This window comes from Anser anser (genome assembly GCF_964211835.1).
Source record: "Anser anser genome assembly, chromosome: 1".
Lineage (NCBI taxonomy): Eukaryota > Metazoa > Chordata > Aves > Anseriformes > Anatidae > Anser > Anser anser.
The window spans coordinates 101504356-101521582 of NC_139720.1; the positions used below are offsets into that span (position 1 = coordinate 101504356).

At 41.3% G+C, this 17227-nt stretch overlaps 1 protein-coding gene across 7 annotated transcripts in view; it reads left to right on the forward strand.

The window, feature by feature from the left end:
- Positions 1–17227, forward strand: part of CASR (calcium sensing receptor) — a 72417-nt gene that overhangs the window by 43588 nt on the left and 11602 nt on the right. For 5 of the 7 annotated variants that reach the window (XM_083826502.1, XM_083826505.1, XM_083826503.1 and 2 more), the window contains 2 exons: positions 272–578; positions 4017–4898. In XM_083826502.1, coding sequence (XP_083682628.1) covers positions 272–578; positions 4017–4898 — 1189 coding nt within the window. Of the gene's footprint in view, positions 1–271; positions 579–3110; positions 3153–4016; positions 4899–17227 lie in introns of those variants that run through there. The other 2 variants (XM_083826507.1, XM_083826508.1) reach the window with 2 other exon arrangements.

Below are 17227 nucleotides of genomic sequence, written 5' to 3' on the forward strand. Positions count from 1 at the left end.
CCTCACAATCTCTTAACTGAGCTCCCAAACTGATGAGTTGAAAAGCAGAACAAAATCTTTTTGCATATGCACACCTCTCTTATAACCACTGAACGCACAAAAGCAAAAGTTTCTGAATTCAGCCGGATGCGAGACTGAGCTAAATAGTGTAAGCTGCTTTTGCCTTTTGTATCTAGAATCTTTCATTCTCCCCTTGTCTCAGCCCTGGTCTCATCTCCTCTGTTTCCCTCCTTCTCACTCTGTGTTATTTTTATTTGTTTCACTCTCCCAGGTATAATTTCCGAGGCTTCCGCTGGCTCCAGGCTATGATCTTTGCCATAGAAGAAATAAACAGTAGCCCAAATCTCCTTCCCAACATGACCTTGGGATACAGGATATTTGATACTTGCAATACAGTCTCTAAAGCCCTCGAGGCCACTCTGAGTTTTGTGGCTCAGAACAAGATAGACTCCTTGAACCTGGATGAATTCTGCAACTGCTCAGAACATATCCCTTCCACCATTGCAGTCGTGGGGGCAACCGGCTCTGGGGTCTCCACCGCCGTGGCCAATCTGCTGGGACTCTTTTACATACCTCAGGTATGCTTTCACTTGTCTTGCTTAGATTACACGTGGCCTGCCTCTCTGCTCTGCAGTGCTACCAGGTGTATGGCACAGCTGGGGATATTGCTGTTTGGAGAGGGGTACATTGCAGAACAAGGATGGAGAACTGCACTGCTGCTAATGTACTCGGTCTCTGTTTCAAACATAAGAAGGTTTGGAAATGGAGAGGCTAACTGTAATGGAGAGGTAACTGTATACAGTAACTGAATACATCCTTGGAGGGTTAAGGGGTAAGACAATGATGGGAAGCACTGTCTTTCAGAGTGAGACAATGGTTTATCTAACAGAAAACAGTCTTATTTCACTCCAGATGTGCTGTGTCACATCAAAATGAATACTTTTATTAGTAAAAGATACAAGCCTTCGGTCTCATACTTGTCAGTTACATATTTGGACCAGTACAGGCATATTCAGAGGCTGTGCCAGGTTCTCTGTTCCACTCTCTGCCACCCACCACAAGGGCTCAAGCAAAGTTCAGCCTCCATGGCTTGTTTGATCTTTGCCACTTCGCATAGACCCTCAAGGAGAGGGTCAATACAAAATATGTTTTTTTCTTATGGTAGAAATCTGTAATCCCCCCAAAAAAGATTACCAGGCAGCCAGTAACAACATCCAGCCAACAGCAATATTGTAGCCTAGGAGGAAGGTAGAGTTTTAGCCTAGGAGGAGGGTAGAGGATGAGCAGTTTAGCCTCTGACCAAGAGTAATTTAGACAAGTCGTTGTCAGTTGCCAACTATGACAGCTTAGTTGTGATGTTGTTTCACTGTGGTCACTCTCTAGTTATGCCCACCTTGCACAGAGCTTGGTAAGGCAGACCTCATTCGTTGCCAGACACCCTTACCTCTGTCAGTATCTCTGATTATTCAAGTAGGTGACCTGCAAAGTTTTTGTTTCTGATGATCAGGTGCTGTGAAGGGTTATTCTGGGCTGCCCTGCCTTTCTTTGACTTAGGGCCTCCAAAACAAGATTTGTGATAGTATGTGTATATGTCCCAGCTTGTTCCTGGGTCATCTACATGGCAGTGTAGTTGTGCCAGCTGCTGTGCCATAACATCCTTCTTGCTGTTTGCTGAATCTGCTGGGACCAGGGACAGTATCCACAGTCCCATGCTTTTGTTTGACAAAGCTGTTGCTCTGCCAAGACCCTGAGCAAAATAAGAGGTTGGCATACTATAGCCTAATGTTGCTGCTGTTGATTTTAGATTTCCACACTGAAGACAACTTCTGGAAAGTGCTTGGCTTTATGCATTTAGGTGTTGCCTTGTATAGCCTAATATTTCTTGTTCCCCTTCCAAAATGAGTGCAGGTGCCAGAGCTTACAGAAGGCCTTGTGACAAGATTGCATCACGCTGTTCTCTCACTCTGCCAGGCCACTCTGCCATTATTTTAGCCAGGGCTCTAATTCCCACCTATATCACAAATGAAGAAGGAAGAATTCTTGCCTGCCTGGTGCTCTGTAATATATCTTGTCTACTTAATGTTCTTATTAGCCTGATTCCCTTGCAGGAATCTGAAGGAATGGACATTGGGTGTCTGAGCAGGAAAGAATGGTTTAAGCTATGACTAACATCTGCTGTCTAGATATTGCCCAGAGCAGCATTGGAAGGTGGTGTGTAATAAACACTGTGGTGGCATTTTAAGGCATACTGTTAATTTACACGTCACATTACCATGTTAACAAGAGCTACTGAGAAGGGTCGGTGGGTTTGACTGTACTTAATAGATGTTTGCAGTTCTCAGAGTTTTTCTTTGAACAGGGAATGATGTTTATGCTATAAGGAAGTAGCCTTTATCTAGTGGTTACAGAAATGGGTAGAGGTCAGTAGGTTCAGTTCTCACTGTGGAATGAAATTTCAGACAGGTGGCTGGAGTCTGACAACAGAAAGCAGGCTTTTAAACTGGGAGTTGTTGGGCAGCATTAGAACATGCATTATCACTGCCATTTATAGCAAGCCATTAGCAAATCCATGCTTAATAAACCCTACATTTCAGTATAAGTTGGAAGTATATTTTACAATTAATCTAAGGCTCATTACTCATCCTGTTGACATAGAAACTGAAAATGTTATGGCTTCTGTTCTATTTCTTAGTATCTTACTTCAGTGTACCCTATTAAACTGCCAGTGGTTAAGAATGAGGGGACTCATTAAAGATCGACTTTTTCACATTTAAAAGAGATGCCAGGACATTTGCTGAAGCTCCCAAACCAATGGGCACTGCTAAGGTCTAAACAGGGAAGCCACTGTGATGTTGTCTAAGGTCACCTTCCTTGGAGAATCCAGGCCTCGCTCTTGCACACAAATATCCCTGGAGAGGAAATTCATCTCTTACAGCATCTACAGGATTAGAGTACCTTGTCTGTACCTTCTGGCACGAGGTTGCAGGAGATGAGGGTAGTTCTGGGTAGGAGCCTGTCCGGGGGCGAGCACAGCTCTGTGAAAGGACAGTATGTTCCTGTGGCCCTTGAAACTGCACTAGGAAACCTCCTTCTTTTCTTTCTTCTTGCAGAAGCACTAAATGCCAGAGTTTAAGGAAGAGATAAGTTTTTATGTAAGTTTCCACTTTGTACAAAATGAACTGTTTATAGAAGATTTTTCAAAGTGAGAGGCAGTCCTAAAGAGTTCAGATACCAATCTCAAAATGCAAAGATAAGTGAGATTTAAAACTTCTTCATATCTTTAAACTATTCTCTTTTGGGTTTTACTGTTTCCCTACTTACAGAAAATTCAAATTATATCTTAAAAGCATATGGCACTTGTTCTGATTAGGAAAAAGAAAACATTTCTTGATAGATTTAGTAAAGGAAATAAAATCCAATTTTGATGGCAAAACATGGTGGCTCATCGAGTGAGGAATGTCTACTGGCTTCTTTGCTGATTATGTCCAGCAATCAGGAAATCATGCTAAGGTAATGACTAGCATTACCTTAACACTCCCCAGGGTCAAGGCCACTGATGCACATCACATCCTTCCTCCAGCTGGCAGAGGTTGTAAATAACAGGCCTATGGTTCCTGATGAAGCCTGTTTAAGGATGGGGACAGAGGTGACAGAAGAGTCAGTGCCGCCCATGGCTCACCTCCTTGCCATTCCCCCAGGCTAGTGTCAGTGTCACACTCCCTCTGACCCTTGGCCTCACAGGAGGGCACACACTTGCTCCATCCGCTTGGGTCTGAGCAGCTGCTCCTCCATGTGTGTCTCTGTAGGACACCCACAGTTACAAGTACATACAGTCTCTCAGAGTGGATTGTGTTCAACCACAGGCCAAGAGAACAAGGCTGACCGTGTGGTGCCAGCCCTCCCTTCCTCCCATCTGAGGCTGTTTAGGTTGACAGTTAATCTAGGTAAACGTTGGCATTTTATTCCCAGGCAGTTCACTTCATGGTCTGTTTTGCTTGTCTGCTGTGCTCTTGCAGGTCAGCTATGCCTCATCCAGTCGTCTTTTGAGCAATAAGAATCAGTTTAAGTCCTTCCTCCGCACAATCCCCAATGACGAGCATCAGGCCACCGCGATGGCAGACATCATCGAGTACTTCCGCTGGAACTGGGTGGGGACAATTGCAGCTGATGATGATTATGGACGGCCAGGGATTGAAAAGTTTCGGGAGGAGGCAGAGGAGAGAGACATCTGCATTGATTTTAGTGAGCTCATCTCACAGTATTCGGACAAAGAGGAGATCCAGCAGGTGGTGGAGGTCATCCAGAACTCCACAGCAAGAGTAATTGTTGTTTTCTCCAGTGGCCCGGACCTGGAACCACTCATCAAAGAGATAGTCAGGCGAAACATCACCGGCAAGATCTGGCTGGCGAGTGAGGCCTGGGCCAGCTCTTCCCTGATAGCCATGCCAGAGTTCTTCCGTGTCATTGGCAGCACCATTGGGTTTGCACTGAAGGCAGGACAGATCCCAGGCTTTCGTGAGTTCCTGCAGAAGGTGCATCCCAAGAAATCCACCAACAATGGCTTTGCCAAGGAGTTTTGGGAGGAGACATTTAACTGCTATCTCCCTGATGGGTCCAAAAATTCTCCAGCTTCAGCTTCCTTCCACAAGGCCCATGAAGAGGGCTTGGGCACTGGAAACAGTACAACTGCCTTTCGACCTCCTTGCACAGGGGATGAGAACATCACCAGTGTGGAGACGCCATACATGGACTACACACACTTGCGGATATCCTATAACGTGTATTTGGCAGTATATTCTATTGCCCATGCTTTGCAGGATATATACACCTGTACCCCTGGGAAAGGACTCTTCACTAACGGATCCTGTGCAGACATTAAGAAGGTTGAGGCATGGCAGGTAAGTCCTTTATTGCTGTTAAGACATACCTGTGCAAGATACTCACAGAAAAAAAAATACAAGCTATCCTGGAGCGCCTCCATGCTGCCTGGGGAGAGGTGTCTTTCACAATCCTGGGTCTTGGACAAGCAGTCAGGCTCCTGGGATTTAGCATATCACTGCAGGCAATTTAGGTCCACCTTGCAGTGAAAGTAATTTGTGTAAGGTTTGCCTGCAGTGGAAGGGGTTTAAACTAAGTTAAATTTTCTTGTATTCGCTACAGGCCAAAAGTGCACACACAGACAATTACCACAGCCTGGCTGACGCAAGGTAATTTGATCATATATTGAGCCCTTACATAAACAAGAGGGTCTGGAGAGAACACATAAACAAGGAAAACAGTTTTTAGAGTTCATTGTCTTTGGCAAGCTCTACAGGTTTTGCAATCCCACAGCAATTTTCCATACAGGCCATATTTTTTTTCCACAGTTTTCAGCTTATATAGGATCAAACTAAAGCAGATTGAATAATGAAGAAAAATAATGTGTGTCCATTGGGCATATAGTAGATAAATAATAGATAGCAATGGTATTTGTGAACTGATAAAACGATACTAACAACACATTCACTAATTCAGTCGAAACATTCTGTTCACTGGTTTATGGATAATATTGTGGCATTCTGGTCTTCTGATCCTTTATTAATACTCTATACGCTATCATGTATTTGATCGTGCTATCTAATGCACTATTCATTGTGTGTTTTGAATATCCACTACCTTCTGAAATAGAAGGATTAGACTTAAGCCTAACAAATGAAGATATGCCAAATATGCAGCAAATTAGTTGCCCAGTTCTGGTCATGACATAAAACTTGGATCCCAAACATATCTGAAATCAGAACACTAATGAATGAAAAGAGGATCACAGCCATGTTTGCATATGTAATTTCTTCTGTCTGGGATAGACTAACCAAAATAGAGGCTGCCCATGCCACAAACTTTGCAGATATTGGGTCAGCATTCGCATTTGTGAACTGCAGTTTGGTTCCTGTCTAGTCTCGGTCAATGCATAAACATCAGTCAAAACCAAGTAAAAGATTTTCTTGGCAGTTTTGAAAACTGCACTCTTTAGCTCTAGGTACTTAATTTGGGTCTGCCAAAGACATTTTACTCAGAGTTAATAAGTGCAGGATTTGGCCCTGGTGTGGGGGAATTCTCCAATTGCTGGCTCCGAGGTTTCTGTCTTTCAATGCTGTTTTGCTTTTCAGGAGCATACTGGCAGAACTGGGCAAGTCATAGACAGATTTGTCTTTCACTTGTATTGGTAAAAGTGTTTCAGAATAAATATATTTTTAATTCATTCCCTCATGCTTTGTCACCTTGGAAAGAAAAAAGAGCGGGATATTCACACTATATTGTAGTAATGGGATTGTCGATGATTCCAAAATAGAGAAGAATGTCTTTTTATTTTTCTTGTCTGGTACTGAAGGATAGCTATATCAAAATGTAAAGCACCCTGATCCAGGCTTCCTGCCTTAGAGTACAAAGAAAGGGGGGAGGGGCTAGAACGTGACTGGCTAGGAATAGCAGGTGCTACAAGGGAGCAGTGCATATTTGAAATGACCACCATTATGTGGCGTTGGCCGTCAAGTATATTTGATATTTGTGCATTTTTTCACTTCATTTCAACATCAAACTTACAAATAGCAGGTAAATGCCAAATCTGTGTGCACACCTACTTCACATCAGGCATTGCGGCTCATTACCTTCAGGAAGCTTTCCTTAGCCACAGGAGTAATGAGTTCACCTCGCAAACCTGCATCCTTCAGCATCTCCAGAGAAAGCTTTTCTGAACAACCAGAATCTAAGACTGAAGAAAACCTTACTGCAGAAATTAACTTCCGTCACGGCAGTTCTTCTGTGACTGCTCCCTTTTCTCACAATCAGTTCAAGGGTTTCTTAGTAGAAAGCAATCTGAAGGTGTAAGGAAACCTCCCTGCCAGACACTGGAGGCAGCAGCCACTAAGTGTCTGAAGTCACTGACCAGGTGGTGTGTGTGACAGACAAGGCAATCCCTGTGAACTTGTGGTTCTGTTATCCTCAATTCCTTTCCATGGTTGTCTTTGCCAGCAGGATCAGTGGCTGGTGAGGATAAATGGTGTGTTCTGCCTTATAATTTCGTATAGTATGAATTTGTTTCTTTTCAGTGGTATTATCCCACTAACTCATAAGAGTTATCATTTTTTCATTGTCTGCTAGTATATTATGCACTCAGAATACAAACCTTTTGGAGGAACCGTTATATGTATTTTGTTCAGGGTGTTTGTGTGGATTTGCGTATAGAAATAACATTTTTACCTCAGTGATCAGTTCATTTGAACTGGATAGCATGAAGCCTTGCACAGAACTACTGTGAGCCAGCTAGATACGCATTCCCATTCACTGGTGGACTGTGATTTTTTAGAAGAGTGTATTGAGTAGAGCTAATTCTGTTTGTTTCGCTGGTTCATGGACATGCTTTCCCCAAACACAGGCTCTCCCATAAGCTATAGAAGAACAGTATGGCAAGGGTACAACATGAGCTCAGGCCTCCTGCACTGAAACTTCTTCCCTACCTCTTTGTCCTGTTTCTCGGTAACAGCTCCAATAGTCTGCTGTTACAGTCCTTCCTTTCTTAACATCTTCTTTGATAGAACAGCCCACATTTTTGAACAAAGAGCTGATGGGTCTCTCTTTCTGTCTCACAGTAAAATCATTGTGATTCAATAGGGCTCTTGAGTAGGCTCTTGAGAAGGCTCCTGAGAAGGCAAAAGTGTGCAGTCACAGGGTCATGGAGCAGACCATCCTTAGATGAACTCAGAATATTTTCAAGTTGTGGTTACACTGGCATCTGTAAGCTTTGACAGGTCCATGAGTAAAAAATTAGATAGCTCTTCTAGTCACCAAGGCAAAGATGTACATGCTGAAAAATGTACTGTCCAAATGGTTAGAAGGTAAAGGACACACTCAAGTAAATTATTCTATGCCTAGAAATCTGATTGACCTCAAACTTAGTGAAAAACTGCCTTCTGCTGTTCCACCAAAGTGAAAAAAAAATAAATTAAAAAATAAAAATAAATCAAATGTGAATTGGCTTCAACTAGGATCAGCTGAAGTCTTTATTACAGGACTGTGCACCTCCCAGCCAACAGTTCCTCTGTGCTGGTGACACCCATTATGAAGAGGTAAAAATGGACTGGTGCCTTTTCCAACTTTGCATTTATGTATGTCTGGCTGTGTGTCAATTGATTCTGCGAGGCTTTAAAGAAGTGAGTGTTTCCTTAGATGATATACATCCCTCCAGGCTTTTGAACCCAAGCGTTTATCTAATCACTTTTGTGTCTGTGGAACTACGTAGGCCGGTTGGACAATTGAAATGGTGTACTGAAAACAACTGCCTTGTGGTATAGAGAGCAAAACAATTTCAAAACAGGTATTAACTGAGGCTGATATGAAACTTAGTCGTTCAGGAAGAATTGCTATGAAGATAGAGGCAGTTTCAGATCCTGTTGGGACTTTGAATAGACTGACTATAAAGAGTTGTTAATGGAAAGTGACAGCAAATGGGTGCAGTGAGCCTCATATATTGATTAGATCTCTGCAGAGATGGGTAAAGATGGCATTAAACACCTCCCAGAAGAGACACTTTAATCAGATTTCGATTATGCAAGATATTATATGTGGATTATGCTACCTATAAACACTGAGCTTGTAGGATAACTATTGGCTCTACTAATAGCTTTAATAATTGGACAAATCACAATATACTACTTAGAACTAAATTTAGACTTAAATTAATAAAAAGAACCCTATTTTAGGCTCTTAGATATTTTGCCATAACAATTACTGTGCAGTATGTTGACATCCCAAGAGCATTAAAGCATCATTTACTCAGTCAGGATTTCTGACAATAGATTCTTCACCATTAGTAAACACAGTTCCCTGGGCCCATGTGTGCAATGGGTTAATTCATATTGTGTTCGTTAAAAGTGGAAAACAAAGCAACTATGTCATCAGGTATAGACTAGGTGTCCACACTGGTTCTTTCATATGGTGGCTCTAGCTACAGATAGAAGCATATAGAATACTCTACAGAGCACCATCCAATAGCACTGACAATGAGCTCTCCCTGTACATGTGCTGCCGCTTTTGTCTGTACAGAGACAAAACCTTAATAGGAACCTCAAAAATGTTAAAATAGAGCCACTTGCTAAATGTGCAGTTTATAATCCTTTGTATAATAAACCATGTAAATGTATACCACATTCAGGAGAGTAATCTTGATCCATCTAAAGCATGCTTTACATTAGATGTAAAGCCTGGGTATTTCACTTCTGAAGGGCTATGTTTGCCAGCATACTTGTGTTGAACAAGATTTATTATCCCCAGCAGATGTGCTACATAGCAGAGCTTTTTCTTTATTAGTATGGTCTATGGCAGGTCACAGCTCCTGTCACAGATTGTGTCTTATTTCTAGTTTGAATTTTTAGCTAGCCTTTAGTTCCACTGGTCTCTACTTGGCCTTGCTCTATTAGATTTTACAGTCCATCATATCTTTCAATGAGGTGTTTATGCACATTGATTAAATGATTCCTCAGTCTTATCTTGGTAATTTAAACAGAGTGAATTTAGGTCCTACGATACTCTTTCTGGTTTATTTCTGTATCTTATCCAGTTACTCATCCTTTTTGACACATTTTCAGTATTGCTATAACAGCCTCAGCACAGCCAGACAGTGGAAGTGGAAAAAATAAATAAATAAAAATAAAAAGTCCCACATTTACATACACTTATTACTTCTTCATTTATACATGTACAAGTCACATTAGCCTTCCTTACCATGGTGGAAAGGCTGCAATGAATTGCCTGTAATGCTTTACAGGATGTGGTACCCTTTCTGTGCCTGTGGCTGGAATTTCTAATGCCTTGATACGTAAGTCTGAATTTCACCACACTAAACCCCAATGTGAGAGAGCAACCTAGGGGGAATGATTTGTCTTTGTTGTTATTTACTGTTACATTAATCCATTTGTTTTCTGCAAGTTCTCCCAGCAGCACTTGGCAGTTCTGGCAGCAGCACTGTGTTTGCTGCCAGAGTACTGAAGGACATATTGGATAACACTGAGTTGTTTACTGAGCCTCGAGGATGCTATGAACGGATGGTTCGCTTTTAGAAATCTGTTGGTAAACCTTGATCTATGGAAGGATGCTTTACATTAAATGTAAAGCCTAGGTATTTCAATTCCAAAGGGATGTGTTTGACAACCAAACTTGTATTAACAAGATCCATATTTCTCAAAGCCTTATTGACTGGTAGCAATTATGTGTCTATCCTGTAATTTTGTATTAATTGATCCTGAACCCCTAACTCTTGTTTTCCCATTGTTTTTCTTGGGATTGAGGTCAGGTTAACCAATCTGGTTACAGAGGACATCCCTCTGCTGTTTATGCTATTGTCTTCCCTTGGCCCCTGTTGCAAGTCCATCAGAGGCTGCCTCTGGAGTGTCCCTTTGAGCAGTGATGCATGTCCTACATGGGCTGACACAGAGGAAAACTTCAGACACTCTCTTGGCCGTGCATTATACTTGCATGTATACTAGTAATGTGGGTTGTGATTGCTGTGGAATAATATTAGGTAGCATACTGACTTTGTCATTCAAGGCCAGTGGCATTTTTAGGTGTATATTGTAATCCAGCTGTATTAGCACTCTTCTTATTGCTAGTAGAATGCTGTGAAGAACTGTCTGGTTCTGTCAGTCTTTTAGATCCAATTTAAATTGCTCAGGCTGTTCTCTAATCTCTTTTTAAGGACCTTCCACTTCCATTAATGTCATATTATGGCTTCAAAGCAAGTGCTCTTGGGATAAGAACATCCTGTGTGTTTTTCTTTCTGATAGCAAGTGCAATAAAACATCACTCATTCTGCTTTCCTGCTCCTTCACCATCCTCTTTATCTGTTTCTTTCAACCTTGCATCATGAGGGTCTGGCATACATGACACCCTCTTCATTTTAATACATTCAAGAAATTTCTTAATACACTGAATGACTTTTTTTTCCTATTTGTTCTCCAGGGGTTTGTATGTGAGTTCTACTTTCCATTAGTATAATACTTGTGTTTCACAGTCTTGTTTGAATGATCTGTGTTGAAGCAACACTTTTAGAGCATGTCATAATAAACAGTGTTCTTTGAGCTTTATTTGTATGATGAGGACAGTGACATATCATTACCACCTAATTAATGATCTTTTGTTTTAATGAACACAGGCAAAACCTCTGAACTGTTACTGGGTTTATCATGTATGCAGATCAGGCACAGTCATTCCATCATTTCCTCTAGATTTTCAGTGGATTGTCTCTGTTCTGTTGGGTACAGAGATCTCCATTATGACTGGCCTACACTTGTACATTACTGAGTCAAGTGACTAGTCAGTAAACAGCTTGATTTTTTGTATCCTTATATTCCAGGTCTAGGGATTCCCCATAGACATGATTTCTTCCTTTTGCTGACATGATTTTTGTCCTAAGTAATAGCAACTACATTAATTCCCACAGTATTTGTAAGGAGGGGAACGTTGCTGTCATTACAGGCAATTTTCTCCAGTAGTATAGGATCACAGACTTCCAGATGCATATTTAAATCCTACAGGCACTCCTCTTCATTGGTGGATCAGATGAAGTCTTCTTGGGATGGCACTGAACTGGGACCAAGGCTACCTCAGATGCCTTAGCTGCTGAAGTTACTTGTAGGAAGGACTCTTTTGGACTCTACAGAACTAATCGCACAATATCATGCTGTGGGCTATACAAATACTGAGTTACCATCATACAGCTGGATTTTCATTTAAATCAGAAAGAGGGAAAATTATCAGAGTTAAAACATTTACCTTAGAATTAACCTAAGATTATTCTGAAATAGTGTTAAAACACATTACTATTTTCACTTCCATTCTCCCCTAGGCTTAATTCAAATTCACTAACTTCAGTTAAATACAAGTTAGTTGCAACAACATTATCCAAATAAACATTTTGAAAGACTCAAAATGAAGTGAGTCTTTTTCCCATTAAAAAGTAATTACAATTAAAAATAGAACTGTGATTTGAAGGTCACATTTTTAAGTCTGACTTTAAAAAGTACATTGCACTGAATTTCAATTGACTGGATTTCACATGCTGTTTTCCTACATAAACCTTTGAAAACTCCATGGTTGAGAAGTAATGCAGAGGATGTTGCCACTCTGTTTATTTGCTCTTGTATTACATGCATTCAATCAAAGCTAATGAAAATTTTCCTGCTACACTTTCCAGCAAAATCATCATCTTTCATCATAGCATCCTTAAATGATGTGTTATTCACTACCAGCTTTGAATTAGCTCAGTACCAGCATTCTATGGACAAGTGCTCATAGAATGGAAAAAAAAACAATTTCACAAATACACAAATGCAATATACTGTACAGCTGTTCTGCACATGGCCAGCATTAGTTTTTGAGGAACTTCAGGAAACAAAATATCCTGGTCCCATGCTTACTATGTCCTGTGCCCTCCTAACTGATAGTTATATCATCTGAAAAGCCAGCCAGACGATGACTGTAAGGTCATACTCCATGATCATTTCTTGATTCCTTTGGGAACCTCTGTAACTCAGCAGATAGTTCTTTCTGAAGCATAGAATCACAGAGTCATAGAATGGTTTGGGTTGGAAGGGACCTTAAAGACCACCCACTTCCAACCCCCCTGCCATAGGCAGGGACACCTCCTGCTAGAACAGGTTGCCCAAAGCCCCATCCAACCTGGCCTTGAACATCTCTGGGGATGGGGCATCCACAGCTTCTCTGGGCAACCAGTTCCACTGTCTCACCACCTGTATGGTGAAGAATTTATTCCTAATGTCTAGTCTAAATCTCCCTTCTTTTAGCTTAAAACTGTTACCCCTTATGCTATCCCTACATTGCCCAATAAGGAGTCCTTTCTTGGCATTTTAAGGCCAATTTCATATTGGCATTCAGGCATCATCAAACACCAGCAAATACTTAATGGGATTTTCTGAAGTATCTCAGTTGCCTGACTTGTGCAGTCACTATTGTGGAATCTTTTAGGCTTCTGTTTTTGAGTTTTTTCTGGTCATCCTTGTAAACAGCATTTTCAATGTAAGCATTTTCCTTTTTTTTTTTTTTTGTGGAGCACCACTCCTACAAAGACAGGCTGAGGGAGTTGGGGTTGTTTGGCCTGGAGAAGAGAAGGCTCCAGGGAGACCTTAAAGCAGCCTTCCAGTACCTAAAGAGGGCCTACAAGAAAGCTGGGGAGGGACTCTTTGTCAGGGAGTGTAGAGATGGGACAATGAGTCATGGCTTTAAACTAAAAGAGGATAGGTTCAGATTAGATATAAGGAGGAAATTCTTTATTCTGAAGGTGGTGAGGCACCGGAACAGGTTGTCCAGACAGGCTGTGGATGCCCCATCCCTGGAAGTGAGGACAGGGGTGTTGGAAATAGATGATCTTTAAGGTCCCTTCCAACCAAACCATTCTACGATTCTATGAAATCTTTTTTTAAACACTTCAAGAGTAGGAATGACTGCAGATAATCACAGATAATCTGACCATAGATAATCACTGGAAAAAAAAAAAAAGGTAAGGCCATGGCAGGGGAAAAAAAAAAAAAGTGTGTTCACTATGGAAGAAACTTGAAAAGGTTCCTGAGTTTGTTTATTTATGGGGGACTTGTAGAGGATCTGTTTGATATTGAAGTGCCTGTAGAAGAAGCTAGGGGACACAAGAGCATACAAACCTTACTAACTTTGTGCAAGTGAATAACATTATCCCAAGAGCTCTGCCAGAATTCATAGATGAAGTAGATGAAGTCCTGGCTATGGTGCCCAAACTCTTGTTTAAAACTGTATTGGGCCCTGAGGCCTAGAAAGATAGCAGATGTGAAAATCATTTTTTAAAGGTTCTGGAGGAGATCCAAGCAACTAGCAAAGGCTGACTGAGCCTGTTATTAGAAACAGTACTTCAATAATAATAATAATAATAATAATAATAATAATAATAATAAAGAATGGAGGAAAAACAGAATATACTGAGGAGTCAGCATGACTTTTGTAAAGAGAAATCCTACTTTACAAACCTCCTGAAGTTCTTTGAAGGCATTAGGCTGTGTTTGGATAAGGGAGATCCTGTTTGTAGTGACAGCTCAGGCTTCTAGGTGGCTTCTGATGTTTGTCACCAAGTTCATTCCTTTCATGGATAAACTGTTGTTTGAAAGACAGTGAGCAGAGGAAAAAAATAAATGGTTGGTTCTGACTAATCACAAATGATATCTTCAAGACTGAACGGGTCCTTGAGTGGACTCCTCAGTTCTGGCTGAGTAATAATCAAAGAAGCAAATGGAGTGTTAAGAATGGTCATACTGGAAAAGGAGCGGAGAGGAAAACAGTATGCTGGGGCCACCTTATTAAGTCTTAGTGCATCTCACTTCAATCATATGCAGGTCTCAGAACGGATGAAGTAGACTGGGAAAGTTTGGAGAAGGGTCAATGGAGCAGCTTCTGTATAACAAGCAGCAAAGTCAGATAGGGCTCATCAGCCTTGGAAAGAAATAGCTGAAGAGAGATCTGACAAAGGCTTGTAAAATCCTGAGACGTATGGAAAAGGTGATTTGCAAATGACAATTCTTTGCCTTTTCCAACATAAGCACAAAGTGCATCAAAAGAGATCAGCATCTGCTCTGTTCCAACAAGCAAGTAGTTTTTGTCATAAAATGTAGATCTCTTTGCTAGGAGGTTGTGGATGTGAAAAGCTTGCACAGGTGCAGAACACAGATATGCATCATGGAAAAATAATCCACTATGGGTTATCAAGTACAAATAGCTTTGGCCCAGGAAGTCACTGAGCTGCAAAATGTGTGAGTATTCTGGGGAAGTATCATGTCCCCTTTGACTCTTGCCTAGGCATTTGCTGTTTGGCTACTGTCAAACAGGTCCTGGGGAGATGGGCTGCTAGTCTGACCTACTACAACTACATATGTGTTATGTCTTTATGCTCCTTCCAGTGGAAATAACATTACTCAGAATATCCAGTCTGGATAAAGTACGGGAGGCAACATGGCTGGGAATGGCCTTACCATGGGAATGGCCTTACCTGGCTAGGAATGGCCTTATCAGGAGTAATAGGAAGGTGGACTAGAAGGCACCTTACAAGTCCTTTCTGATAACAGGTGTTTTAATTAAAAGACATTGTAATTCAGACAGAAGAAAGGGGGGAGAAATTACAGCAAGAAACATCTGAAGTCAGCAGCTTGAGGAACAGGCTCCCCGCAGGCTTCCACCAGCTGCTGAAGGTGTACTCAAGCTATGAGGTCAACTCTTTTTTTTGTAAACTCTTGGTTCCAGGATACCATACATACACCCGTGATACATGCTGCTGCCCTCACTGAAGCAGGGTCTTTTAAGTCTTTGTGGATTGACTCCTGGGTATTTATGTTTCTATGTTTAGTTACAACACATAGTGACACATTTTTAACCGTAAAGCCCTTAGCTAATCATTAACAGATTGCTGCCTATAAGAGTGCAGCAGTAATTCTAGGCAAGCATAGAGTCTACAACTTCCTCTTCTAAAGTTTAGTGCTTATATATATCTTGGATGTTTAAACCGTATTTTCATCCCATAGACATTAAAACTTGTTGTGTGATATACAGGTGACATCCTTGGATTTTATTACCATCTAAAACAGGAACATGTCCTAGCAGTCACTCAGTTACTGGTTCACAAGCTGCCCCTCATAAATTCACACTTGAAGGCAAACTTTGGTGTTTGCTGAGAGGGGAAACCTATTTTGTTACTCCCGTTGTCCTGATGTACCTCCTCTGGGGATTTTAAGGAACAGAGTAACTGAGATGAATGCTATGAAGATAGGCTAAAAAAAATTATCCAGGGGATCCAGAAGTTTCTCTATCATTTGTCTCGCTGACAGTAAGAACAGTCAGCCTCCTGCCTCTGCAACGGAGCAGGTGAGGCAGGACTTAAACCGAAGCATCTTAAATACAGCTCTTGCAAGATTGTCCCTTAATGTGTGTAGTAATTTTAATCAAAAGAAATGCGTGTTCTGCACCTCCTGCCTATACAGATAAAGTTCAACCCAGCAGTGATACCTACTCAGGGCTAGTGTAGTTCAGAAGTGCTGCAGTACTGCGTAAGACTGTACATTTGATTCTATTATTTTGTTGGAGTGAGGAAAAGGGTGAAATGCAGCTCTTCACGACTCAAATCTGGTCTGGATGTCAATACTGGAGGTGTTACCCTGGGGTAGGTGCTAGAACTTGCAGAGGAATGCAGGTTTTCTGCATCATCTGGTGCTTGGGTACTGTCCTTATGGGCAAGGTTCCTGCTAACACATCCAGGATTGCAGCCCCACTTTAAAAAAAAAAGACCAAAGTGAGATGCTGCAGTACAGAGGAGTCCCTCCAGAGGAGGGACAGTGGGGATGAGAAAGACAGAGAAAACTCTTGCCTCCACCACCTAACTCATTATTCAAAGACTAAATAGTGTGTTAACATTTCAGTGTACTTCCATGAACATCACACAAAGCTGAAGTAGTATAGCCAGCCATGGCCTGTGTAGTACTACTCTGTTCCAGACTCTCTCTCAGGTTGGCAATAATATAAGCAGTGAGAGGAGACAAGGGTATCTCTGCAGCTCTTGGGATTTTATTTTGTGATAGGAGGATCCTAAAGGGAAACAGAAAAATGAGACAATTTAGCAAAACTGACAGGAATTAATGAAGTGATTCTGTTCCTCTGTCCCCATGTTTCCAAGTGAAAAGGCTTCATCAAAACATTTTTATCTGTTCTATGTCTATGGGGTGAGGAGGTCTCTGCCTGCCCAGACAAATTGATTTAGTTTTGGTTTTTGTTTGTTTGTTCATTTTGTTTTACATTTTGCCATCCAGGATTGTATGTTTGGGCACCCATAGATAAAAGAGGGAGAACTGGGCTCAAGCTGTTGTAGGTGCTAGAACCAGAGCAGCAGTGGTCTGGGGACAGCTGACATCCAAGCTGCCATTAGAGTCACAACAGCTTTCCATACATGACTTCTACAGAAAAACTGCGTAACTGAGAACCTCAATTAAATGGGGAAAAAAAAAATCTGATAAATGCATAAACCAGCAACTAATTCTTGAAGAATAGAAAAGTACCTACTATGTGAATGAATTGTCTCACAGTCATTTGTATAGGCTTTCTTCTATGCTGCTGTTTCTTTTGTCTACTTGTCAGGCTATCAGAATCATGAATTTTGCAACTGCAGTTGTTCCTG